We start from the raw sequence: 26,715 nt of genomic DNA on the forward strand, positions 1-26,715 counted from the left end.
GTCATTGTTGCTCAGAATACACATATAAAATCCTGAAAGGAGCAAAGCACTTTCCCCACATCATCGATAAAAACAGTTAAAATTTTAAGCCAGAAATGGCGAATTCAACCCACATCAATCTGCTGTTGAATGAAGAAAGTTTTAAGCTTACAGAATCCACCACTTACAGACTATGGAAACTGTGTTATTTGATGTACTGCCCAGTAATGAAATCTGAGCACTACTCCTTTCTAACACTTAAACACCCTGGTCCCAGAGACAGGATACATGCTGCTCTCTTTACCTATATCCATTTTTCCTCCCTTTCTTGAAGCTTAAAAACTTTTCATTAGCCAAAGATATTTTTGCAATTGTCTGACTCAACCTCTAATACAATGAAAACCATTTAAGGATATTTCCCTACTTTTGGGAAGATTCCTTCCTACTGATGAAAAGAAGATACAATTGAGTTTCAAGCATCTGTCACATAAGTAATCTCCTGTACAGTATTTTATTCGTGTGTTAGAAATTCCAATGAAATTTTCAGTGATGCCTGAAGCAGATAAGTTGCTGTGTTCCCACTACCTCTAAAAAAAACCAAAACAAGACAAAAAAGGCAAAAGGCAAAAACCCCCAAACAACAAACATACAAACAAAAACCCCACAAACACACACAAACAAACCCTTACCTTATTTCTGTTCTATACCTTCTCCTTTCAGGAACAACAGGTAGGAGGGGGAAAAAAAAAGTAAAAAAAAAAAAAAAAAAAAAAAAGGGAGAAAAAACCAAACCAAAACAAGCTGCTCTAGGCTTTCATGTGCCAAAAAACATCAGTATCTTCCAGGCTGTCAACACAGCTCTAAGTGAACCTCCAGGGCAATATAACAGTTTTAAGGATGATTTTTGCTATTCAGTATTCTCTCTCCTAAATGAGAATTAAACCAATGTCCTAACCAAGGCGCCTGTAGGCTTGTCAGCACAAGCATTGGGACATCCCTTATCAAAGACTCTATGGTCCCTACTCATCAGGTATCAAGGTCACTTCTTCTACAACTGGAACAAATACATTAACCAGTTGTAACTATGTAAGTAGATACAACAGAATCCTACAAGTGTGGCATATTCTTCCCACCATTTCCTGTCCTCAAGCCTGTCATCTGATGAAACACAGATAAGGGCTAAAAGAAGCTCATTTTGAGGTGTTTTACCAACCATCTGAGATCCATCTGTTTCAGTGCATCCCCACACACACACTCAGTATTTCATAGTCTCTTTGAGTAAAAATGGGGGAGGGACTCCTCATAAAGCCCAAATTCTTGAAAGACCAGAAAAATAACACCACAACTCTGTCTCCAACTCAAGATTTGATTCAGTTGTTCTTGGATCCCCTATGTGATAATGATCAGCTTAATCCTTCAAATCAAGAAATATTACTAAAGGTTTTCATACAACGATAAACAAGTGTACCACCGAGCCACAGATGGTCAAATACCAAAGTAATCTCTCTTATATTTAACTTCTCCTTAAATATTTTCCTAGTCTTCAGACCAAAACTAAACAAAAGGGTAGTTAAGTCTACGGTATAGTCTGATCAATCTTCAGCAATGGTCCTCAAAGCAAACATGGCTAAACAACTACGGGAAGCATAAAACACTTACAGGGTTAATATCTATAGCAGCAATTCTCTTCCACGATACAAACCTGAGCCCCTGCTGTTTTGAAGTGCACTGAAGCAAACAACCATCTATTATTTTATACTAGACCCCTGCTTATAAAAACTTCATTTTCTGAAATCTTTTAATATTCTATTCTTTCCTGAAAGACGACTGGTTTTACTCAGCCCGTGAAAAGATTTGTCCATATATGGACAACTTTGAAGACAACAAATGGCTCTTTTCCCAGCCTATTATCAAGCCAGGAAATTAGACTGCCTGAGGTACTCTGCCTTACTTACTCAGTTCAGAGCCCAGAGGAAACATTCACGAGTTCGTCAATCATCCATTTTCACACGAAGGTGAACGGATCCTTTTCCTTTACAGCTTTAGCAGCAATCACCACCACCAATTACATAGAAGATTAAAGTCCTCACAAAGCCCTGTGAGATAACAGAGCGCTAATGACAACGGCTGAAGTTACAGGGCAGACAGCTGTGTCCCTTAGGGCTTGGGGAAGCGGGGGGGGGGGGGAGTTTAAAAAAATCAAAATTAAAATTAGAAAAAGAAAACACCACCAATATATTCAGCAACACTTAAGGAGTGGAAACAGGAAAAAAAGCAAAATCCCTTGTCTGTTTTTTAATAAAGCCTCAGAGAGTTCCTTGCCATTGCTAATATTTAAATCCTGTTTTATATAAACCTAAAGTCTGAAGAATGCTACTGGTATGAAAGCACTTTGCCCTCTAATATCCAGGTGTCTGTAAAGCTCTTTTGCCTTTCCATGCTTAACTTGCAGTTGATCTCTCTTTAGTAAGAAAACTTCTATATGAGTAATCTATACCCTGAATAGCTCTGAAAAAAACACATTCAATGCCCAAGGAGGTTAAGACTCCAAAAATGACCAAGATCCTCCTGTCACATTGGAAGCTCTGCAGAGAAAGAAAGCCCTCTCACAGCATCATCTCAGCTGTGTAGAAACTTAGTGGCAGGTCATTTGTTGCCTATTTAAGCCGCAGCAAAGGAAATTATTAAGGAAGCATTAAAAACTAACTGCACTATAAAAGGAATCAAAGAGAAGTCTGGCCGGTATTTGCAGTAAAGAACTTCCACAATAAAAACAAACAGTTCCTATATCCTCCTAACATACAGAGGAAGAAAAAGAAAGGAAAAAAAAAAAAAAAAAAGACAGACCAGAAATTATAACCAAAGGTTGGTATTTCAGTACCTCAGACTGGCAAAAAACTTGAGCAGGTAAGGCTGTATCTCCTCAATGGAAAAATATGAACTGATGTGTCATAATCTATTTTTGTTTTGTTGGAAATTTTTACACTTTCTTTCCTGACAGAAATTCCTTATTGCCCCTTCCATTTCATGATGCCCTAATTGTCTTTCCCTCTATGTTTATTTTCTGATTGGCAAGGAAACTATGAAATTCTATCTTGTCTCATTTATATGCTTTCTTGCTCTTTTCCGTTTTCCTCCTAGTAACACATCCTGCATACGTTCATCTCTCAAAGTACACTTCTCAGTAGAATCAAGAAGCCTTTTGGGTGGCAAGCATTGTTCAAAATGGCTACCTACAACAGTCACAGAACTGTAGCTGCTAAATATCCACTCCTGATATTTCTCAAACAGATCATGTGTATCTATAAAACTACCAATCACATTCATTTGACAGCTGCTCTCCCTTGCTAAAGCTGTCAGTATGGGGGCAGATGTTTGGTCTTTCAGAAAAAAGTCTCTTCTGAAATGGAGCTGTGATGCAATGAAAGACAAACCAAATAAAGAAAACCTCTTCTTGAAACACTGCAACTGCTTGGAGGCTGTGGTAGGAATCATGTAACAAAACATATGAGAAGCTTTGGAAGGAGGCAAGGCCACCAAAAGCTCTTTCAACCTTTTTCACTGAAGAGCCCTACTAAGGGTAGGGAAAGCCATTATTTTATCCCACCAGGAATAAAGCCTCAGTATTTTAGAAGACTATGAAAGATCAGTTTATGTTGTTAAATATACTGTTACCAGTACTTGGTAGTACTCTATTACCTTGCCTAAGCTTCCATCAGCTGCCCACCTTCTACATGAATAATACATAGAAATTTGACAAAGGTGCAACACATTAGTAAAGAAAAATATATTTACCATAAATCTACATCTAAAGCACGCACAGCTAAAATCAACAGAGGAAGGGAGCAGGTGAGTAAGTGAAACTACCACAGCTCGACCAGTTAATTTAACAACAGCATTTAAAAAATAGTGTTTCCCTTCCTGCTACATCAGTCAGATGAAGGGTTACTCCACCTGCTCATCACAGCAGATCAAAATGTCACAGCACTGAAAAACAACTGCTGTCTACATACAACTATGTGAATACCAAAAGAAGAGCTGTAAAATGGTAAACTAGTTTACAACCATATTTTGGACTCCAGCCTCCCAACCACAACCGCAGAATTTCCTCACCACTGCCTCAGAAACAGTAACTAACATCCCTTCTCACAAAGCCTGATGATTTTCAAAGGTGGCACAAGCCCATCTGTTGAGTCAAAGAAAGGAAAGTCTTCATAACTTATAAAAAGTCAGGAAAATGAAGCTGAATTCAAGCCAAATGTAGCAAGTGCGTGAGTATTAACTACTGATGTGAACAAAGCTAGAAAGGTAAAGGGTCTTAGACATTCCAGAAGCTTCTTGCTTTCCGCTTCCAAGAGAGACAAACTCAGTTAAATATAATGAATTAAAACATACTCTAATGTCAAAATATACTGACTTGGCCAGTTCCACTGTACTTTCTTCAAAACCTGAAATTAAATGAATTATTCGTATCAAAATCATTATCCTAGCAGCTTTTAAGTGCATTTGTTAGGAGGAAGCTTTGTCAGTCTGCTTCTGCAAGTATTGTTGTCATACCTTCCTAAACAAACAAACACACACCAACCACAAGTTGACAAACTTTCAACTCTGAACTTTCCACAGCTGGCTGAAGGGCAAGAAGGGAGTTGCCTGTCTGCAGCGTCTGACAACAAGAACTGTATCTGTGCTCTAACATTCCAACTCTTACATGATCAGCATTGTCCTTAACTCATTTTTAATACTTGCCACAAATACTGGTGGAACAAAAATCCTGTTTCAAGTCCAAAATTCAAGTTATGATTGAGAAACACAGTCCTTATGTATTTTATGACTCCTGTCCCTCTGTACAACAGCTAATTTAATGTTTTGTTTTCTTAAAAACTTCCATGAAAACTTCTACAAAAACATCACAATCTTTTCATCAGCAAAACATGAGTCACCATCCCCACTCCCCCATGTTGCAGGCCAGCAAGGAAATAGGCCCCATTTTTTCCAATCATGAGCGAGGTGAAGTAAAGGTGTTTTCCATTTTCTGTCAGACAAGCATAAGGAGAAATCAGCAGCAGAGCTGTGTAGAAGTTTCACTAGAAAAAACTCATCACTGCTTCCAATTCTCTCCTTTCCCTTGATTTCAATTTTCTTCATAAACACAAAATGAAGTTCATGCCCTTGAGCTTGTGCCAATGCATGATGTTACAGAAAGACCATGTGAAAAAAATACTAGTTCAATATAATTTAAATTATAATTAAAGAAAAAAGAAAAGGCAACTAAGAGAACATCAGTTGTTTCAGGTGAGATTGCTATGCAACAGGAACTGAGTGCAACAGCATCTGAGAAGAAACAACTTTCCTTAGTTTAATATTCATTAGTTCAGATTATTCAAAAGTGTCCTTTCCCAAAATCTGACACTAAACCAGTCTTCATTCAATTCACAGATGCATTTAGAGACACACTACCCCATTTAAAAGGAAAACAGTTGTTTGAAAAATGAAACAAAACAAAAAAGTGCGTAACATTCACAACTGTGAATCCAGCTCTTGTTTAGAGAGTTTTATTGGGATGACTTCAGCTGTAAATACCTCTTTGGCCCAGAAAAACAGCAGCAACAAAATGACCTTACACAGAATAAATATCTTCAAGGTATTACAAAACCTGTATTTTATTTTACAAAATCACCTTTTTTAAACCACTTGTACCAGTTTCTTCAGCAAGTTTTATGCAGAGTTAAGTATATAAAAATGCAATCAAGTCTTCTGCCTTAGGCCATACAGAAAGAATAACTGTCTAGTTACCATTCCCTTTCTATCAAGGCTGCCACGCAGCTCAGACAGTTGCTTGCAAACTTCCTTCAGATCATGGGCTATAAAACAGCACAAGGAAATACCCACATTAGAAACAATTATCATTATTTTTAATAATATTGAGAGAGGCATCAGAGCACCATTATGACCAAGAATGAGAGGAACTTTAGCAAATAGTAATTTTTACTCTCATACTTGAGTTCATAAGTAACGAAAAAAGTGCCATAAAGGTTCCGCAAGACAACATCACAACAGCATCACACAAGTCTGGCTGTAAATTCTGAAAATACCTCTGTGCTACAAAGTGTCTGTCCAAAGGAGGGACTTCAGCACTTTTCAATTATTTTTTTTTCCTGTATGCTTTCCCACCCCCTATACTACCATTGCCTCAAATTAATAATTTAAAAAAAAACCACAAAAAAAAAAAAAAAAAAAAAAAAAAACCCACCCACAACGCCACCACCCACCATACCGCAACATCTAAACTAAGCAACAAACCTCTCCTCTACCCCCCCAAAATTAAAATTAAGGACAAACAAGCACAACTAAGGGAAGACTCTCTCCTTTGGTGTGTTTTTGAAGATTTTTCTATCACTAATGTAAATTTGTGTGCTGTATTCTAGAAACTGACCAGATAAAAACATTGGACACACCAAGCATTCAGACCAACCGCTCGTATGACATGGAACTCGTGTTCTTCCATATACTGCCAATAAATAACTTTTTCTGAAGTCAACAGAGGAAGTCATGTAAAAAAACTAGCAATGGTCATCATTATCCAGAGGCCAAACAATACTATTTAGAAGCAGCCACTGAACACTTCCGTTTCCAACCTTAGACACACAGCATTTCTGCAAGTGATGAAATACAATGTATTTCTACTGCAGGTTAAACGAGCTTTTAAACAAAACAGTTAAAACTGTGTACAATACAGCAAAGTGATTTGACTGTTACAACAGACAGGATCAAGGTGATACTGTTGCAACTGAATACATTTTAGTTTCCAAGACAGACTAAGAGGAAACTGCATCTTCATCAGAAAACATGCTCCTGACACAGGTAACACAAATTAGGTAAGTATCTTCTATGTCATGGATTAAGTTGAATATTTGCTGCTGTTGTTCATACTATGTTGCTGTCATGCCAGCTTGAAAATGGAAGTGCTGGCTGGAGCAAAGTAGTATGGGGCTTTATGTTCAGATTGCAACAGGCTTCTTGTTCCAGTTGCTGCATTTGGGTTCCAGGGTTTTTTTGGGTGTTAGCCCTCTTGTGCAAAGATGGCAGCAGGACAGGGAGGGATGGGGGAAATAGCTCCTGGGTTGGGCTTTTAGCTCACTTGCTTCTGCTTGCTGCTGCTCTCTCCTGTGCTTTTTCTACAAACAGGCTAAGGTGATTATGTATATCATCATTATTATCTCATTTATTCAGTAAACTCTTATCTTACCTCAAGTCTTTATCTCAGCCTAGAGAGGTTTTTTGTGTTACTTTCCCCTCATTTCAGTTTCGGAGGGAAAAGGCCAGTTAACCCATTCAGGTTCACTTTTACCTGTTACAATCTATTTGAAGAACCTTTCAAATCCACACAGTTTTATGCATCTAGCTTCTCCTGCTGTACAAATCATGTTGATCCCCTGTTTTAGCACAGTCTGTGGAGGAAGAGACTAGAGTTTTTGTTGAAATTAAGATTCAGTTGCACTGTACTTCATAATATTTTATGGAAACACTCGTCAAGAATAAATACTTCCAACACTGTTTTAAGGGGCTGATGTCAAGAAATTGGATTCATAAGGCATGGACAACCCATTACAACAAAGAGATCAAATGATAGGAGCAAATATCACAGTAACTGAAATCAATGACAAACCTTGCATTAAACAGAGTGGAGCTGTGATTCTGTTCTGTTTCCAGGAAACACAAACGCATTACATCAGTTGAGATGTGCTTCCCATCACAATGACTCGATTGCCAAATCCCTTGGTATATTACACTTGAGAAGGAAGAAGCTACTGAAAACATCATTGACCTCTCCCCCAGAAGCTATGCGTCTCTCTGCCTTGTGCATAAAACACTAAAAAATATAGGAATACAAAAAAAAAACCCCAAAATAAATAGAGCCATCATTAATAGAACCTCAGTGCTACTGAGAGAACTCAGAAAGATGTAGCAATAACAAAACCACAATAAACTTTTAGAAGGTCAAAAGAAACAAGCCATGAAATTATTTTAACAGCTTTTCAGCTACAAAATTTGTCCCTACAAATGCCCTTTGACCTTATGACAAATTACAATCAAATCTGACCAAGCAACAGGTGTATCAGGTGAGTTCATGAAATTCAGCATCTAGGAAGACCACAGAGATATGAACAAGAGGCCACTAAAACAGAACAAAAGTTCAGCCTGCTTCATGAGATAGCAGAGGTTCCAGGCAGCAAAAAACAGGTGAAGGAAGCAAATAGAAAAGAAAAAGTGTCACAAACATTCAGATGTCAGACGGAATGCCCACCAAATTGTTTGGGTTTAGAGGCTATTGTGTTTTTTTCTTATGTAATCTCAATTGCTCTGCCACAGTTGCAGGGTTGAGCAGATTCTTAATGTTTCTGCAGAAAAATCATGCAAGCAAAGTAGCTGGAAATATGAAGACACACATGTATGGAATGTATTATTGTTCCTTAATTCATAAACAATATGGCAAATATTAATAAAAATATTGATAATGTTTTGTTAGCATGAAAAATTGCTACAACTGAAGTAGGTTCGATGTACAGTTAGAATATATAGAATGTACAGTATTTAGGCAACTACAACAAATTTTTACAGTTTTAAACAAACTGGGAGGAATAACAGGAAAAGAGAATTCCCCAGTGCAAAACAGTGCTTGACCAAGGCGGGGGAAGACTCGACAAGAACCGTTAAGCCAAAGAGGCAATGAATTAATTATTCACAGCTAATTCCACCTAAGTGGGGAGTGCTGCTGCTGTGTATTAGAGACTCTGGGGCGTTCTCATGTGCCAGGTACTGCAGGTTGCTGGCAGGCATGCCACACGGTCTTCAATGGCTGGTCTGGCTTCAGTGGACAGTGGTCTGTTTATAATGTTTCTTGCAATGGGTGCTTGCCTTGTCCTGGGGAAACTGAGGTACAGCAAAGCCCTGGTTGCAAGGGGAAGTAGGCTTGGCTCTGAGTCCTAAGCTCATGGTTTCTCTCATAGCTTGTGGTGTGTACACTCATGGCTACATCCCAGGAACTGGACTGGGCATTCAAGGCAATGCAACTCGAGACAACTTCAAGCCAGAGAGGTCCAGGCAGGTTCTGGCAAAGCAAGGTTTAAGCAAGGCACAGGCAACTAGAAATCAGCCTGTACATAAACCTTGCCCGAGATTCGGTTGGGCCAATAGGGCAATTGAAGCCAGCACACGGCTACCCAAAGAGAAGGTATTCTGCCAGGCTGTGGCCATAAAAGGCAGAAACATAGGCCTGGTCAGGCAGGAACAGTGGTCAGTATACGTGCCCTTACCCCAGATACAGGGTTGTTTACCAGACATGCATGGTCCTGTCCCCTTTGCTCCTTTTCCTGCATTACCTTGGCTTTCTGCAGGAAGAAGGGGAGAGAGGGGGACCATGTCTAGATACTTCAGGGCCTACCTGGGTTTGTGCTGGGGCCGTTTGGCCCTACCATGACAATGTCCCTACTTTGAGGGACACCATGTTGCTGCAGGGGAGGACTGTGCAAAGTTTTCTCCCCTGAGAAGAAAGAAGCACCACAAATAAGATGGGACCGGAAGCGAGAGGGAGGAGGAAGGTGTATTTAAGATTGGGTTGTATTTATCACTGTTCTAATCTGGTTCAATTGTTGAATTGGTGGTGATTTAGTTTAAATTAAGTTGTTTCCCCAAGTAGACTCTGCCTTTTGCCAATGAGCATATTTGGTGAGTGAGACCCTCAGTCCTTTTTCCCCACCCCTTGAGACTTTTGTTGTATTTTCTTCTCCTTATCTCACCAGAGTGGGGTAGGAGCAGCTGCATGGTGCTTTGTTGCTGGCTGGGTAAGCTCAAACCATGACAATTATGAAAATATCCACAAAAATCATTACATGAACAAACTGCATCTCTCCCTCAGTACAGCTTAATACTTTACTCTTTAAGCAACACCACTGATTGAAGCACAATTGGCTGTGGCCAGACTGTACTACTAAAAACACAGAAAGAGGAAACCATATTCTGAAACTCAGAGCAAAGTTTATATCAAAAGATGAAATAACCAGCTGCAAATTCTAATAATTCTCAAGATCATTAAATGAGGCAGAAAATAGTAAATGCCCAGAAATCTATGAGCTGCAAATACAGTCTACAAGCACTTGAAATGCATCTTCTCTTCTGTCTTCTCATTCATCTCTGCCCTAGTGAGGCCCCACCTGGAATATTACTTCCCGTTCAAGAGGGACAGGGATCTACTTGAGAGAGCCCAACAGAGGGCTACAAGGATGATTAAGGGACTGGAGTACATGCCTTACAGGGAAAAGCTGAGAGACTTGGGGCTTATTAGTCTGGAGAGGAGAAGACTGAGAGGGGATCTAATAAATATATATAAAAATATAAGAGGGCCACATGTCAGGAAGGAAGGGACAGCCTCTTCTCACTTGCACCCTGGGACAGGACAAGGTGCAATGGATGTAAACTACAGCACAAGAAGTTCCACTTCAACGTGAGGAAGAGCTTCTTTACTGTAAGGGTCACAGAACACTGGAACGGGTTCCCCAGAGAAGTAGTGGAATCTCCTTTTCTGGAGACTTTCAAGACCCTTTGGGATTCATTCCTGTGTGACTTACGCTAGATTACATGGTCCTCTGGCAGGGGGGTTGGACTCGAAGATCTACAGAGGTCCCTTCCAATACCTAACATCCTGTGGTCTTTTTTCTCCCCCCAGTCTTACTGACACTGGCAAAGTAAACTTGTTGCTCATCTCAGAGTTCTAAAACCTATCAAAATTATACTAGTTTAAGACAATATATGTCTTTATACAGCCTTTCAAATCAGTTGAAAACTGTTTTAAGTTCAGAAGTTCAGCACAGGACATTTCTGTATTTAAACAAAACTAATTTATGTTTTCGCAGAAGAATTTCAACATTCCAATATTGCTCAATAGAAGTGTGCAACTGCTCCCATGTTCTCCTTTACATTTTCATAAACATATACACACACACAAACCAGATTTCAACTTCCTCACCATTCCTCCCATCAGCTCCATAAACACCAACAAATAGCTGTCAAACAAGACAAACAAAAAACTCCTTTTTCAAGTCAGGAAAAACTGTTTCTTGGCACAGCAGAATGGCTAGTTGCTTTGATTCAAACACCAGTTGTCAAAAAAAGATGTTGCAAGGTGCTAAGAGTTAAGTTCAATATATTTTGGAAACAAAAGTACACACAGCTGAATGAAACAAAAATAAAAAGCCTTGCATTCAAATCAGAGGGTAACAACTGCAACATCATCTTGTAAACAAGAACCAAGGGTTGTCACAGACGAGTAAGAGGTTAGCATCAGCAAAATAACCAGCCACAGTGAAGTTAGACATACTCTTAACACATCCACAGCTAGAGCCAACCAAAGCAATTCATGGTCAGAGAAGGACAAGGAACACATCCTCTACATGCAGCCAAATTTATGCTTTAATGAACTGTTAGAAAACAGGTGGATAAATTACAAAGTTTTAAAACAAACAAAAAAACCAACCCACAGGGCAGAACAAAACCTTCCACTGATCTAGTAAGATAATGCTATAAAGACATAGCCAGCCTGAGACTGTCAAAAAGCAGTTGGCTGATTGGTGAATAACACAAAGGTACAAAAAGTGAGACAAATTAAAAGATTATTTGTGAGTACATTCACAAAGCACATAAGATTCACTAGGTACTATTTATGTTGCTACTAAAATATGAAAAAAAATATAGTTAGGCATAAAGAAAGCATTTATGACATGAAAAAAAAAATAAGCCTTACACTTAAAAACTTGTGACCTTACACTTCGATGAAATCTTATGCTTCAGTGAAAAGATTTCTTCAAAATGTGATGATTTGCTGTGAGATATTTACATATCAAGTCTTTCATCTACCCCAAAAGAAAACTCTGTTTATGAACAGCTTTCCCTACATGGATGAATACTTTCTTCCGCTATAATTGCATTCCTCTGAGCAATAAAAAAAGTTGAATTTCTCTTACTATTCCAGTCTTTCTATGTTTCTAATTTCTACCCCTTCAGTACCACCACCATAGATGGATAGCCCTCCATCACTTTTCATTAACATAAGGTATGATATCACCACATACTTTATTCTAGTCAGCTGACAAACTTTGTATCCTCTGATTCCCCCACGAACATTTACACATTTTAGCCACAAATGTTAAAAAGCCTTCCAAAGCAGCAAGCTGAGGAAATAAGGACAAGCTTAATAACTGCAATAATTAATTATTAATATTATTGTTCATAATTAATAACTATATAGAGTTAATAATTATCAATACTTAATAATTGTCAGGCAACAAGTCATGTCCTCCAGCAATGGTTCCTTGCTCACTAGACCAGTCGTTCATTCAGGAGTTTGAGGACTTAGTCTATAGAAAAACGATCTGTCCTAGTGCCACAGACAGCATAAAGACTTCTCTGCTGGTCCATATGACTATGTCCCTATAGAATGAAATTAAATAGCCCAGAACCTGTTTTATAGCCACAAAGTAAAGGAGCATGACACAGTTTGTGTTCACAAACCTAACCTCTTCTCCTTACACAAGGGATAAGTACCATTACCACTGCCTTTTGGCAACAGTTTCCCTTTGCTTCTCCCAACACACATACAGGCAGCTAGGCATCAGTCTAAACTGGACCAAGGAGCAGACTAAAAGTGAGACAGAATGGACAGGGCTAGAGCTCAAGCCCACATTCTCTCTGTGCTTAGTTCCAAAGTATAAACACTGCATATAGCTCCAATGCAAGTCCAAAAAAGGTCTGAAAGAAACCAGCAATCTGTGAGCACATTCCTACCCACAAACAGCCTATGAAATTTTCTACAATATGACAGCTGATTTTGTTAAGCTGTTAAGGGAAATGCACTCATCTACAGACTTTGAGACTTCATAGAGTATGGGTACATACTCTTTGACCTCTTGAAATAACTTCTCAAAACGACACCTCCAATTCCATAATCAGAAACCGAAGGCCAAACAACTATATTTAAAACTCATGATTCATGAAAAAGCTGCTTGTCAAGGGTAGGTATCTCAAGAGTCTTTATTCATGAAAACTGAAGAAATGTGAATAGTAAAACACATCCACACAAAAACAATTCGCTCACAAGCATGAGACACAGGAGCCTGGCACAATGAAATCTGAGCATAACAGCTAAGGCAGTGCCTGTTTTGAGAACACATTAGTTTAGTTTCCTGTTACATCAAACAGTAACTTTCATCAGTCCTAAGTTTGCTTAAAAGAAAGCAAAGGAAAAAAGGTCTACTGACATCTCATTTTGGGCTGGGCAGACAGTGACAGATTAGGAAACACAATGAGTCACTGCAAATACTGAACACAGCAAGAGTTTTCAAACTGCCGTGCAAAATTTAGTCTTATCAAAAAGTATGCAAAACAGCCCAATTGAACTACACAAGAAGAGCAACAGCATTGTGCCTTCATACAATCAAAGCAGTTGGGGAAAATAAGGACATCGTAGAAAGGACAGGGTAAGACACAGGCTCACTGCAGGAAGAAACAAAATTAACACAATCCAGCAATCAAGAAGGAAACATCAGCTAAAATAAGCTGATGGGTGGACAAGGAGGAAATAATAATTCAAAAATACAGATACAACTGAAAGACAGAGAAAGCAATGCAAAGAAAGAATGGTTGACAGAGCTATGTTCCAAGAAAGAATTCACTCTGGCAAACTTGCCAAGGCATCTGTACATGAATGAAAGAAAACCAAAATCTAAACACACACAAAAAAGGAGTTATCATAAACTCAGCTGCTGCTGTGTGGTGGTGGTGGGAAATCCTCAGTGAAATACTAAGGCATACAGTATTTTATAGTTTTTTTTTTTCTGAAGAGAGAGAAGAGTAACTTTACCTGCTTTGTGAGTAAAATAAGACACTAGGGAAGAAATGCAACAGGGAAATAAATGGCAGTGAGAAAACTACAAAAGAATAAACAGGATGGATGCACACTTAACCATCATAGTTCAGGCTAAGCATCATATTCTCTGAACCAGCACAGCACCCCAATGTTACACAAATGCTACTAAAATATCTAGGACAAAGAAGGTGGCATCTATCCTTGCCAACTAGGAAATTTCCCCACAGGGTGAACATGGCAACACTTGTCAGCAGCTAGAAACATCTGGTATTTTGAGTATATATGAATCAGAAAAACTCGACATGTGAGGTTTCTTTACAAAGTTTTTAGAATTTCAGTTCCAAAAGATTTATTTTCTTCAGGAACTATTTCAGCCTTAATATTAGATTTCTTTTTGATACAAGTGGAAGAACAAGAGGAAAGAAAAATGTTGGAACTATTAACAGCTGAATAACCTGGTTAGGCCACACCTCGAGTACTGTGTCCAGTTCTGGGCCCCTCAGTTTAGGAAAGATGTTGACTTGCTGGAATGAGTCCAGAGAAGAGCAACAAAGTTGGTGAGGGGCTTGGAACACAAGCCCTATGAGCAGAGACTGAGGGAGCTGGGGTTGCTCAGCCTGGAGAAGAGGAGACTCAGGGGTGACCTTATCACTCTCTACAACTACCTGAAAGGAAGTTGTAGACAGGCGGATGATGGTCTCTTCTCCCAGGCACCCAGTACCAGAACAAGAGGACACAGTCTCAGGCTGCACCAGGGGAGGTTCAGGTTGGATGCTAGGAAGAAGTTCTATACAGAAAGAGTGATTGCCCATTGGAATAGGCTCCCCAGGGAGGTGGTGGAGTCGCCGTCATTGAAGGTGTTCAGGAGGAGACTTGATGGGGTGCTTGGTGCCATGGGTTAGCTGTTTGGGTGGGTTGGATTGGTTGATGGGTTGGACACGATGATCTTGAAGGTCTCTTCCAACCTGGTTTGGTTTATTCTAATAAAGGTAAAGGTTTATTCTAACTTTAAGCAAAGTATAGCTCAGCTACACAGGAGTTAATAATAGAGAAATCAGGAATCAGATCAATAGGTGCTAATGAAAGCATTAAATCTTCACCATTTCCAGATGGAAGGTGAATTAACTGATGTCAAATCCTGACAATTTCTTTGAGTCCCAACATCAAAGAAGTTGAGATTACTACTGCTGCTTCTAGGCTGATTATGTTATTATGTGTCTGTGTTTATTATAATTATTTTCATTAGAAACCATTACAATTAGTTCTCTGAAGGTAGTATCCAAAAAGCCTTCCTTCTGGTATTCTTGAGCCAGAAGTACTTTAGAAAGCCTTCAGCAGATACAGCACCCCCAACTCCAGTCCTGTTGAGCCATAAGGCTTGGTGTCCCTTAACAATGTGATGTTTTATTGTTAAAAATCTCAATTTGCCCAGACTAAAACCTGCTATCAATGTGTTTTCAAAAGAGTACGATATTTGGGGGGGATATATATATTTTATTTTTTTTTCTTTTCTTCTTAATGCCCTCACACATGGTCCTTAGGAGATGGGAATTGATGACATTTCCTACAGCAATAAACCATTGAGAAGTCGACACATAAAGCCAACTCTGAAACAAAAGAGTCCCTTGTAAATATGTAAATAGTGTACTTTTTAGAACGGATTTATACTCTTACCAAGCTTGGGTTTTGTTGGTTGTTGTTGTGGAGGTTTTTTCTGAAGAACATAATTAGCACACTTGTAAGTTGAAATAAATTATTCTCAGTGTGTACTAACAGTAAAAGTGAATTTATCAATTTACCATAAAAATTTAGAACTTGTTAACCATATTGTCCTTCTCCAAGGCAAAAATAAACAATACATGAGCATTTTAGAATATCCGTTTGTTAATAAAGTCACAATTGCAAATCTGTTACCTGCCTTTTGAACTGTCTTATTCAAGTGTGCAACATCAATGCATTTTCTGGCACAGCAGAAGACAGTGTCTTCTATAAACATCAGCTAAGCTGGTTCCTCCTGCACTAACTAAGACAGCTTGAGAAGTGACATGAAACCACAGAAATACACCACTTTCTCACAAGCTTCAAAAAAAAGGGAGAGGGAAAAGGAAAAAGATCACCTCCCGGGATGAAAATCGTGTTTCCTGACTTTGAAACAAATTACAAACAAAAACATAGCCTCGTTTAATAGAAGAGGTCAAAGCTGAGGCTGGATTCCAAACAGTTGCCACGTTCAACCACATCAACCTACGATGATCTGCGACAGCATTCAGACGGCAGACACGGAAGTACTACAAGGAACTGTCAATCAGTAGGTGGCACTCTTCAAACTCTGACAGTGGGAAGCCAAGTGGCAGCACAAGTGAGGACGTTACATAGCTAAGTCTAGATCTGCAACACAAATATCAAATGGAAATACTAAACACTTTTTACCATAACTGACACTCACTGGGAATATGATGGCTTCATTTCAATAACATATACAGCAATCCTTTTACACAGTCTCTTAAGATCCTAAGATCCTATTTCTGAGTGTTATAAATACTTTGGATGAACACTATTATATACTAGTATACTAAACCCAGTACCTTAAGAATTTATCCTTAGCATCTGCAGAATACTTTGAGTGCAGCCCTGTATCTACCTATCTATTCCTAAGTCAAACTCTGATACTGAATGATTTTTATTTTTTTACCATTAAAAACACAGCATAATTATTTTGGTTTTGCCACAGCTGTTCTTCTAAGCTGGGCAATAAATTAGTTACAATAACTGGAGGAAGAATATATGAATTGCCATTTCTGTGATATTTACTGGTGACAATGTTAACCACCAATAAAAGACTTGATTGCTTTTAGAGTTCAAATCAATGTAAGGTATTATTTTTATAGAGATATATATACACACACACAAAATTTGATCCACAAAACAGATGTCAAATTTTCCATTCCTGTAGTTTTTCTTCATTTAACAATCCTTTTTTGGTTTTTAATAGATTGAAATCAATACATGACTGCTCATTTGACAAAAGAGTAAAGGAAGAGTAGATTTAGTAACAAAGTTCGAGTACAAGTACTTGTAATTGAAACAACCAGCAGAGGGAGTATAAAAACAAAATAAAGAAAATTTAAACAAACACCAGCCCTTTTAATTTATAAACATATATACACACATATATGGTTGTATTTGGGGTTTGGGTTTCATTTTTACTTATGATGTTAGATTTTTAGGGTAAAAGTGCAAAAAAATAGAATATTGTGAAAAGCAATGAATTTTAAAGTATTAGACATCATGAATGGAAATTAAAATACTTTTAAGAGTAGCATTAAAAAAATAGCTCATATTAGCCTCAAACTGAAATACAATTTTAATTATAGACAAAGTTAACATTAACCAACAAGCTGCTGTTTTCAAGTTATAAATACACAATACACACAGAGAGTCTAATTCTTATTTTCTGAATCTAAAACTATGTTTTAAATGTTGAGAGAATCTTAGGGACAATTATTTATATCATAATATAGCACAAAAATCTTAAAACTGAACAAAAGGTACTGTTGCACTGATCTGTACAATAGAAGATTTTAAAAGCAAGTAAGCTAAGAACAAACTTTAGATCATAGTGGAAATAAGCACTTACACAACTGTTTCAAAATCAAGTTATCAAGTCATATATATGCTGAAATAAAAACTCTTTACACCGCCAGATTTTCACCATATGCTGTTTGAGTAGGGCTTAAACACAAGGAAAAGAAAGAAGGACATGTACAGAGTGATTGGAGCTGCCAGGCTTATGTCAGAATCTTAAACGAGCTGCCATCTTCCCTGTGTAAGTGACAAAAACAAACCATCTCCCAAATCATCTACACCAGTATGTGTAACCACACCTGCCACAGACCAGTGAGGCTCAACAAGGCTCTGGGCAACCTTATCTAGTTGTGGATGCCCCTGCTTACTGCAGAGGGGACTGGACTAGATGACCTTCGGAGGTGACTTCCAACCCAAACCATTCTCAGATTTTGCACAACATGTAAGCTTACTGAGCTAACAGTGAAGACACTACCTTCGTTTCTTAAGGTCTGTGAGCACCAGGTACCTACAAATTACCAGTCAAATTTGGGTGTCAGAGCTGAGAAGTCAAAGGGACAGAGAATTTGTTATTTCTGATGTAAACTGTGCGCTTTACAGACAACCACTTGTGAAAAAATACCTGACTTGGACAAACAAGCCCTCCTTCACCGTTAACTGATTGCGCCCACACAGCTACTGCTCCCTTTCCATGCCATTCTTTGTTCTGTGCCCTCCATATTGGTCCATTGCCCTTCTACACAGAATGGTAGTACATGGTGTTCCTATGCAAAACGCAGCATTACAAAACATCAGTCCTGATGGGAGCTGCTGAATGACATAAGTTTTCATCTTAACTATGCACCACTTCAGTGACAATTTTGTTTTCTACTAATATGGAGTCAGAATCCCTGGAGTGAAAAATCAGAGACAACTGCACCTTTTGCACCAGCATCTAAATTTTAAGGATGATTTAATTGTAAAACCAAACTCTATCCACCTTTACACACGGGATTCATTGCTAAAGACCAGCATTTGGTTTACAAAACCCTGACTGCAAGTAATGAATTCCCCTGTACTTAGCACAGGTGAGACGACACCTACAGGTTATCAAACATTGGAATGGCCTGCCCATCCCTAGGGGAATTCAAGCAGCGTGTGGACCTGGTGCTCAGAGACATGGTTTAGTTGACCCTTCATTACTGGGTCAAAGTCTGGACTACGGGATCTTGGAGGTCTCTTCCAACCAGATACATTTTGTAATTCTGTGAATACACTGACCAGGGGAGGGCGAAGTCAAGCCGAGATTAACTTGGTACAGGTAACAGGAATTTTGTTTAAATCTTAATTGCTATTTCCTTCCACAACTATAGATCTTACTGCACCTACTCTTTTTCATAGCATTACTTAGTCAGAAAGTCCTAGCATCTCGCACATGAAGGTGCAGGATAAACTTGCTGCATCACCAAAAAAAAAAAAAAAGGGGGGGGACCATTATACTACCTGTATTTTAAAAAGCAGAAAGCCCCCATAATGGAATATACTCATACTCACAGGACATAGGTGGAATATGCTACACAATGTGCAGCTTGAAAGACCTTGAGTGCAGAAGGAACATGGGATGTTCCCCTGAAGGCAAGACATTTCACAGAAATTTGAACTATCTGGCAGCTTTCATCCTAAACATGGTATAACTCCAGTGGAGAACTGATCCAAGATGTCAGATACTAGACGTTATTTGAACCAAGTTCAAATAACTGCACCAAGTTACAGATTTTAAATAGTTAAGAAAAGCAATGCACAACACACAAGGTTCATATAAACTTCTGCAGCCCAGTCTAGTGCTTTATTAGGAACCTTTAAAACAGCCAGATACAGCACAAATGGTGTTTTGCAAAACCTACAATTTTAGTACTATCAAGAACTTTATAACAAAATCCTGACTGAAGAGCATGCAAGCTGCAAGAGCTCAGACAGGAAAGAAGAATACATCCCCAGTGATTTCATTGTTTTCCAGTCTTGAGGATTCTGTTAGGTCACTTTTAAATCTCTGTTCCAAAAGAGCTCATCTCAGTTCTTTTCCCTATAGCACTCATCTCTGCCCCTGAAAAAACTATCTACTTTTTTGTCTTTAAAGTCAAACAGTGCATATATGCATATATATGATGTAAAGCCTAAAATACAATTCAGGAAATGAAAGCTATGAGATGCAGCACATTATCTTCATTATTCTACATGATCTCATCTGCTTCAAAACAATAATAACCTTCCGGCTGCACTGTAATCAGGACTGTGCACAGTACTCCAAACAGTTGGACAAGTGCTCCCTGCAGTAGCTGCACTAGAACTGAATAGTATTTTGTTTGACTTTCCTCCATTCCTTTTTCAGCCTGGTTTCCTAAGGAAATCAGACTTAGGCAATCACACCAGGACAGAGGAAAGTGTACGCAGATGTAGATATGCATACACATGGATGTCTGTTCATTTGACCTCACTGGTACTTTTTGAGCCCATTGGCCAGTTTCATTCACATTCAAAAGAAGAGTAGATACTAGACATGTAGGTTCCTAAAAGTTTCAGGAGAGCAGATGCAGAGCACAGAAAACCATCTCCACAGAGAGAGAGGCTGCATGTTGTCTTGGATCTCAGTAGACTCACAAGGGAAAGAGCCACTCTGCTCCTTACCTACTTACAGGAAAATCTTTAGTCAGGGGTCACAATCAAAGATGAGCAGGTTTCTTGTGTTCAAGGATTCCTAAGATAGCTTAGGTTGAATTCACCACTACTCTTAAGATGGTGCTTTGAACAGAGGTGATGTTTTCCATATAATTTTTCTTGGTGTAGCATAGAAACTGCCCTACATGACACACATTCCCTAGCTGGGTCACTTGCTCCCAAAGCAACTTATTTTAAAACATCAGCTATGTATCACATGCAGGACGGCATTCTAGCTTAGGATTCCCTTCAAGCCTCAAAACTAAACATTTCTGTGGCTCTGTGAGGTAAGTACTGAATAAAGTTTCAAAAAGACAAGCAGCAAACAGTCATCTTTATTCACCTCTACCACAGAACAAGTACTACTACCTTGCAGGCTATTGTGCTAAAGACAGCTGTAAAGCAGTAAGACAAATAATGAGGTTTCAGCTGACAACTCTAGTTCTTCTCACATCCTTCCAAAATACATACATATGTGAACTATTTACTATTTACCTGTATCCAAAAAGCCACCAGCCAAAGTATGCTAACAGATTAAAATGTAAGTTTAGCGACACTTTAAAGTATAAGCCACTGAAACTGACACAAAAGGAAGAAAATTTAAACAGAAAACCTGTAAGAAAAGCCACCACAGCTGATAGAAGTAACTCTAAGCATCGAAATAGTAGGGGAGAAAAAAAGAAGCTTCTGATTAAAAAATTTATGTATTTCAACCCCAATACAGGCGTCGCTTAGAAATTCATCAATCCCACGACCAAACTGAACCCCACAGTACTTCCTATCGGGGCGCTGGAGTTAATGGCTGGAGGCAGGGCACGGGCAGCCCGACCCCGGGACATTCCACCACGAAGCCTCGGCCGCTCCGGGGACGCCCACGCAGCGAGGTGCGGTGTACCGACGAAACGCCTCGGGGAGGGGAAGGCGGCAAGCAGCTGGCTCAGAGAGGGAAACCCGAGGGGGAACCCGGCCGCGTCCCTTCGAACGGGGAGTTTTGGCCATACGAAACCCTCCACACCCCGCCTCACCGGGTCAGGCCGGCCAGCAGTAGCGCCGCCGAGCATCCCCTTCCCAGCGGGCACCGAGAGGCCGAGCGGCTGCTCGCTCGAGCGCGGCCGCTAGCCCTTCCCCCGCCTTTGGGTTCAGCGGGAGCCGGGAAGGGAGCGGTTGAAGGGAGCGGTTGGAAGCAGCGGTTGGAAGCAGCGGTTGGCTTCAGAATGCCCTTAAAGGGGCGCCTCCATGCCCCCTTTATTCCGTCCTCCTCGCCAGCCGGTCACCATCCCCGCTGCAATGCCAGCCCCCCCACCCCCAGCAACGAGCACATGTTTCCTCTACGGCTTCTCGCCCGCCTTGTACTGAGTCTCGGCCAGGGGAAGGAGGCACCGGTACCAAAGCCGGCTCAGAAACGCGGCATTTGCAGGCATGTGGCGGAGCTGACAGAGGATGCAGAAAGAAGCGATGTTTCACCCTTTTCGATCATCCGCCGCCGTTTTTCTGTCAGCTGCCGATACCACAATGCTTCCGTATTGCTACTTCAAGTAAGTAGGAAGGAAAGTCTCCCTTCCCCTACGTACCATTCCTGAACAAATTAAGCATGCACCAAGAAAAAGGCTGACACACATCTGATCGCGAAACGCTGCCGAATTCCCCGAGGCGTTAACAGCCAGCTCCCACAAAGAACACTCGTTTACTCTGAGCATCCCCTTTGTCCGTGCATCCTCAATACACACCCAGCCGCTCCTCCATGCGTCCACGCACGCCCCACGTATACGGTCCCTTTGCGTCTTCGCCTCCCCGACACTCACAAAGAAATGCCCTTTCGTCAGGGCACGCACCCAGCCTCCGAACACAGCACTCCGGCAAACCCCAAGCAAGCACGACCCGCCACCGGGCACAGCACTCCGGTACCTACTTGTGTTCAAGAAACAGTCCGTAAACCTCCTAAAGCAGCTTGCAGAATTAGATCCATCTTCCATGTCTGGCCCTAGGAGTAGGGGAGACGAGAAGGAGAAGGCGCCTTTCTGCCGCTGCTGCAGCCTAGGAGTCCTGCTCCCGCCGGGACCGTCACCTCCTCGGATCCCGTCGCCGCGAGCTGCTGCTGCTGCAGCACCGAGGGAATTGCAGGACCACAGGCGAGAGGCGGCTGGAGAGAGGAGGAGCCGGGAATGGTGCTGCCGGGGGGCGCCGGCTGCGGAACGGAGCAGCAAGCCCTGGATGGAGGAAGAACAGAAGAGTCTCCTCCTGCTGCTGCTGCTGCCGCCTGGATGGGCGATCAAGTGAGCTGCTGCTGCTGCTGCTCCGCCAACATCTCTTCCTCCTCCTCCTCCTCCCCTCCCTTGGAGACTTGTGAGGTTATAGGAAGACAAGGAGGGGAAACGAGGAGGCGGCAGCAAGAAGTAAAAAGATGGAGAAGCGGAGGAAAAGGAGGAGATTGGAGCGAGGAAAGGAGTCGCAGCCGCTCTGGAGACGATGCTTGCGGAGGCGGCGGAGGAGGCTGTCCCTGCAGCGCGGCTCCTGCTGCTGGTGGTGGTTGTTAGAAGGAGAGAGAGGGAGCTGCAGGCAGCCGAGCCGCCTCCAAGAGCGGGGGGAGGAGGAGGAGACCCGCCGCTGCTTCCACCTCCGCTGCTCTGTCCATGGGAGTGGAGAGGGCGGCTGCCGGAGCTGGGCTTTTCCCCGGGTACTACAGCCAGGGGGGCCGAGGGGCGGGATAAGATCCGCTTCTCCGGGTTGGACATGCTTCCGCTCTTCCCTCCCTTTCGCGGTAGTTTAAGGCAGGACGTCTAAGGGAGATACAGGAGTAAAGCGAAAGAGGAAGCCGAAAAAAGGACGGACCCAAACAAGGGTCAACCGCGGTTCAGTCCTTCGTTCCCGTCAGTACCCCCGGGCAGTATTTCCTCCGCACCCCGGCTCCCCCGCCCTCATAAAATCCTCACATTTCTGTTCCCCCTTTAGGCCGGAGGGAACAGGACGCTCCTGACCGCTAAGCGCTTGCGATCCTTTTAAAGTCCACTTTTCCTCATGCGCCCACCTTGCATTCAAAAGCAAGAAAACTGCAACAATCTGTGTTTTCTTCTAGCGAGGCAAATATTGCCCCGTATGTGCGTGCTCGTCTGCAAAGAGATAAAATCACTGCAGTGCCGCTTCCAATTCCAGCCCCGGCCGCCAGAAACCGCCCACTGGCGGAGCCAGCTCTTCCCAGGCTGCCTCCCTTGCTCGCATTACCAGGCGCGCACACAGGAGCTACAATAGAGCGGTTACCTAAATGGAATGCAAAGAGATGATACACAACAAAAAGATCCTCCCTATGCGGCCTCTTTATTTTAAACAGACATCTCCAGCCACCAAGATCAAAAGGCAGACGGCCTGCGGTGCCTGGCATGAAGATGCCAGAAAGCAGCCCCTCTGCTTCTGTGGGGCATCAAATCCCCGCTCCTATACGGCGGTGCGTTGACTCACCTCGGTGCTCTGCACCACAGATGTGCGCTTCAGCTGCCCTCTGCCCCCGAGCCCCAGTCTCAAATTGGCACACTTGCAGCCAACCTCCCCTCAACCCCAGCCCTCCAAGCCGCCTGCCTCACGTAAGAGCTAACTCAGACTCTAGCCTCAGGGGCTGCCACCGGCCTTGATCCACAAGGCAGTCGGGGCAGCGCACCAGCGCAACTCCATGATGGGACTCCCGTACAGGCGGGGTCCTGCTCCATAGCCCCCCGGGACGCCCCGCGCCACTCATAGCAGCGTCCCGACACCGACGCCAGCCGCCCGGCCGACACCGCGCCATCCAGCCCCGCCAGCCCGGCAGTAGCCTCCCCGTCTCGGCGGCGCGGCGCCTCGACGGGCCGCGCTACGGCGTTCCCTCAGCGGGGCAGCCGCTGAGGGAACGCCCAGCCAAGGGAAGGCCGAGGACAGTCTCTGAATGTAGCGGGACCGAGGGCGCGCTGGAAGCCCCCGGCTCACATATTTCGTTTTCGTCCCAAACTCGCTATGCCTTGGGCGCCAGACGCCGCCGAGAGGTGGACGGGGAAGTCCCAGTCCGCCAGAGTTTACCTCCGACAGCGGGGAGTGGGGGCTGGCATTGCCAACACGTCGCGGGACTCCCCTTAGCCCGGACGTGGCACTTCCTTTTGGCTTGGGCCGAGCGGGACGCGGCTACTGGGAAGCTGTTTCCCGAGCACCGCCTATCAGCTTAACGGAACCCGAGGGCAGCGAGCAGTCCGCTGCCGGGCTCCCGTCACAGGATAACCTTTCCCCTCTCTCTGCCAGTGCCGTTAATAGGCTGAAATTGTTCGCGACGCAGGTGGCTCATAGAACCGTGAGGCTCCTGCCTCCGCCCTTGGGCGGTAGCGCTTACCTGGGTGGGGGCCCCCTGCCCCCCTCTTCCCTCGGCCAACTAGCAGCTACTGAGAATCAGGGCTCGGTCCCGCTCCCAGAGGGGACGCTGAGGCTCAGAGAAAACTGTCCGAGCACAGGATTGCCAGCACCCGGCTCCGTCGGGGCAGACTCGACACTAACCGCCAGTTGGAACCTCCAGGACTCCGCCGCTGGGACGGCACACGTTGCAGTGCCACCTTGCCTCGGGCGGGCGTCCTGGCCGAGGCTTCTTCCCCTCAGCCACCTGAACCACGTTCCTCAGGTACACGGCCGGTTCTCTTGCCAGTCGCACCTGCCAACGGGTGGAGAAGCGGCCGCTACGGCGGTGGCCGCCCCGCCGAGGCTTGCACTGTAACCCCAGCCGCAGATTTGGTTGCGGTGCTGCGGGGACACGGCGCGTGCTAGCGCGGGAGCTGCCCTACGCAGGGGGCCGGGAGCAGGTACCGCGGAAACCGTGGCAGGCGGTCGCGGAAAAAATATTTCCTCTGCTGTTGCCAGCGGGGCATCCTAAACGCGGGCGATTCTGTTTTCCTTCTCTACCTTCCGGGAGATCAAATCTCAGCGCGGTCCGATGTGGCGCCAGGGGATGCGTTAGCAGTTCTGCGGTCCCAAGTGTCTGCGGGGATCCTCCTCGAACTGTTGCAGTCTTCCTATTTCCTTTCAAAAGCGGTGTCTTCTCTTTCGAATTTCGACTCCTGCTTTGAAAACAATATAAACCTACACTTCTGGGGTTTATTTGAAGTCGTTCATATATTTAATATATGTCACTTCGAGACTTCTTTTAATGCTGGAATCCACACTAACTCTTGTTAGAGTCCTCACGTACCACTTAACATGGAAAGCTGCAAAACATAATGTTCTGAAAATAATAAAGCTTCCAAAGTAAAACTGCGTTTTCAGCCATCTGAATGTTCTGTGACGGTGAGAAACAATCTACAGCTTGCAAAAAGGTTAAAGATTTTCATTAAACAAACAGAAAACCCATAAACAAAAAAAACTCGGAGAGGGCAGGTTTTACTAAACTGATTTTACTTGCATGGTTCTTAAAATCTGCTGTTGCCTAAAAATCCTGAACCGAAATACAGAAAACTGTACCTGCTTTTGTGGTCCATTTTCTCTGAGTATATTTGACTGTATCAAAACCGTTTAATAACTTCTGCTTCATAAATCTATTTGTGTGAGATGCTTTTATTTCTTTAACTCCAATCATTACCTACTTTAGAGATAGAGCTTTTCTCACACAACTGCTGCAGGATGACTAGAGATCCATCAAGTATTTAAATTCTCTGAGAGAAAAGTTAGCTAACAGAAACATAACTTCAATTAATTGTATTGTTGCAGCCTATTTCTTCAGCAATTAACTTATTAGAAAATTTGATACTAAAATGTTTACAGTGAAAGAGATAATCAGACTGAAATGACTGACAAAACACAAGCTATTTATCTGGAAAAAAAAATGAAAGTTGCTCCATTAGACAGTCCCAAATTGTTCTATCAAGAGTAAATTATTGAAATTTTACATTGACAATTTATAATTGTGGTAATCTTGTTTAATTATGCTAATGCATAGTTAATTCTTCAGTTGCTGTTCATTCAAACTACAGTTGTTCAAACATCACTGTCTGAAAATGGGTCTCTGTGTATTTGTACAAGGAACGTGATTTGTGCATGTATAAATATGTACTTGTATATTCAGTAAACCAGGGAAAATACATTTTGATTTGTAAAAAAATATCAGATGTTATCATTTAGACAGATTTTAGGTTAAGGGTTATTCACGAGCTGTTAATTTGATTAGCCATTGGTAATTCATACCTGATTGGTCACCTGCTTCTTGGCTGGGCAAGCAAAAGCTATTACAGGAACAAAGATAGATGACAGACTAATTTTCAAGCTCTGTACATGAAATATACAAATTTGCAGACCATTCAAAAATGCTCAGTGGCCATTTCAATACCTGGTGATAAATTAAGGACAAATCACATTTGCTTATTCCCCAATATACCTGTCAATCCTGGTTTTCATTGCTCAGTCAGCATGACATTTCCATTGCCACAGTGTGATGATGTCACTGATGCTACTAACCTAAACCCATGTCATTTACCAGAAAAGTCTCACCTACTCCAATAGGAATTGCTTATGTGAAACACTGAGGTTTGCTACATCATCTTCCC

The 26,715-nt window shown here is 42.2% G+C and overlaps 1 protein-coding gene across 1 annotated transcript in view; it reads right to left on the reverse strand.

Annotated features, from left to right (window-relative positions):
• Window positions 1-22,908, reverse strand: part of PDE10A (phosphodiesterase 10A) — a 196,329-nt gene extending 173,421 nt beyond the window's left edge. Inside the window, exon 1 of the mRNA XM_068153032.1 lies at window positions 22,086-22,908. Coding sequence (XP_068009133.1) covers window positions 22,086-22,908 — 823 coding nt within the window. The remainder of the gene's footprint in view (window positions 1-22,085) is intronic.
• Between the last annotated feature and the right edge of the window lie 3,807 nt (window positions 22,909-26,715).

This window comes from Melanerpes formicivorus, unplaced genomic scaffold, assembly GCF_026170545.1.
Source record: "Melanerpes formicivorus ecotype bairdi unplaced genomic scaffold, bMelFor1.0.p_v2 SCAF_2, whole genome shotgun sequence".
Classification (NCBI taxonomy): domain Eukaryota; kingdom Metazoa; phylum Chordata; class Aves; order Piciformes; family Picidae; genus Melanerpes; species Melanerpes formicivorus.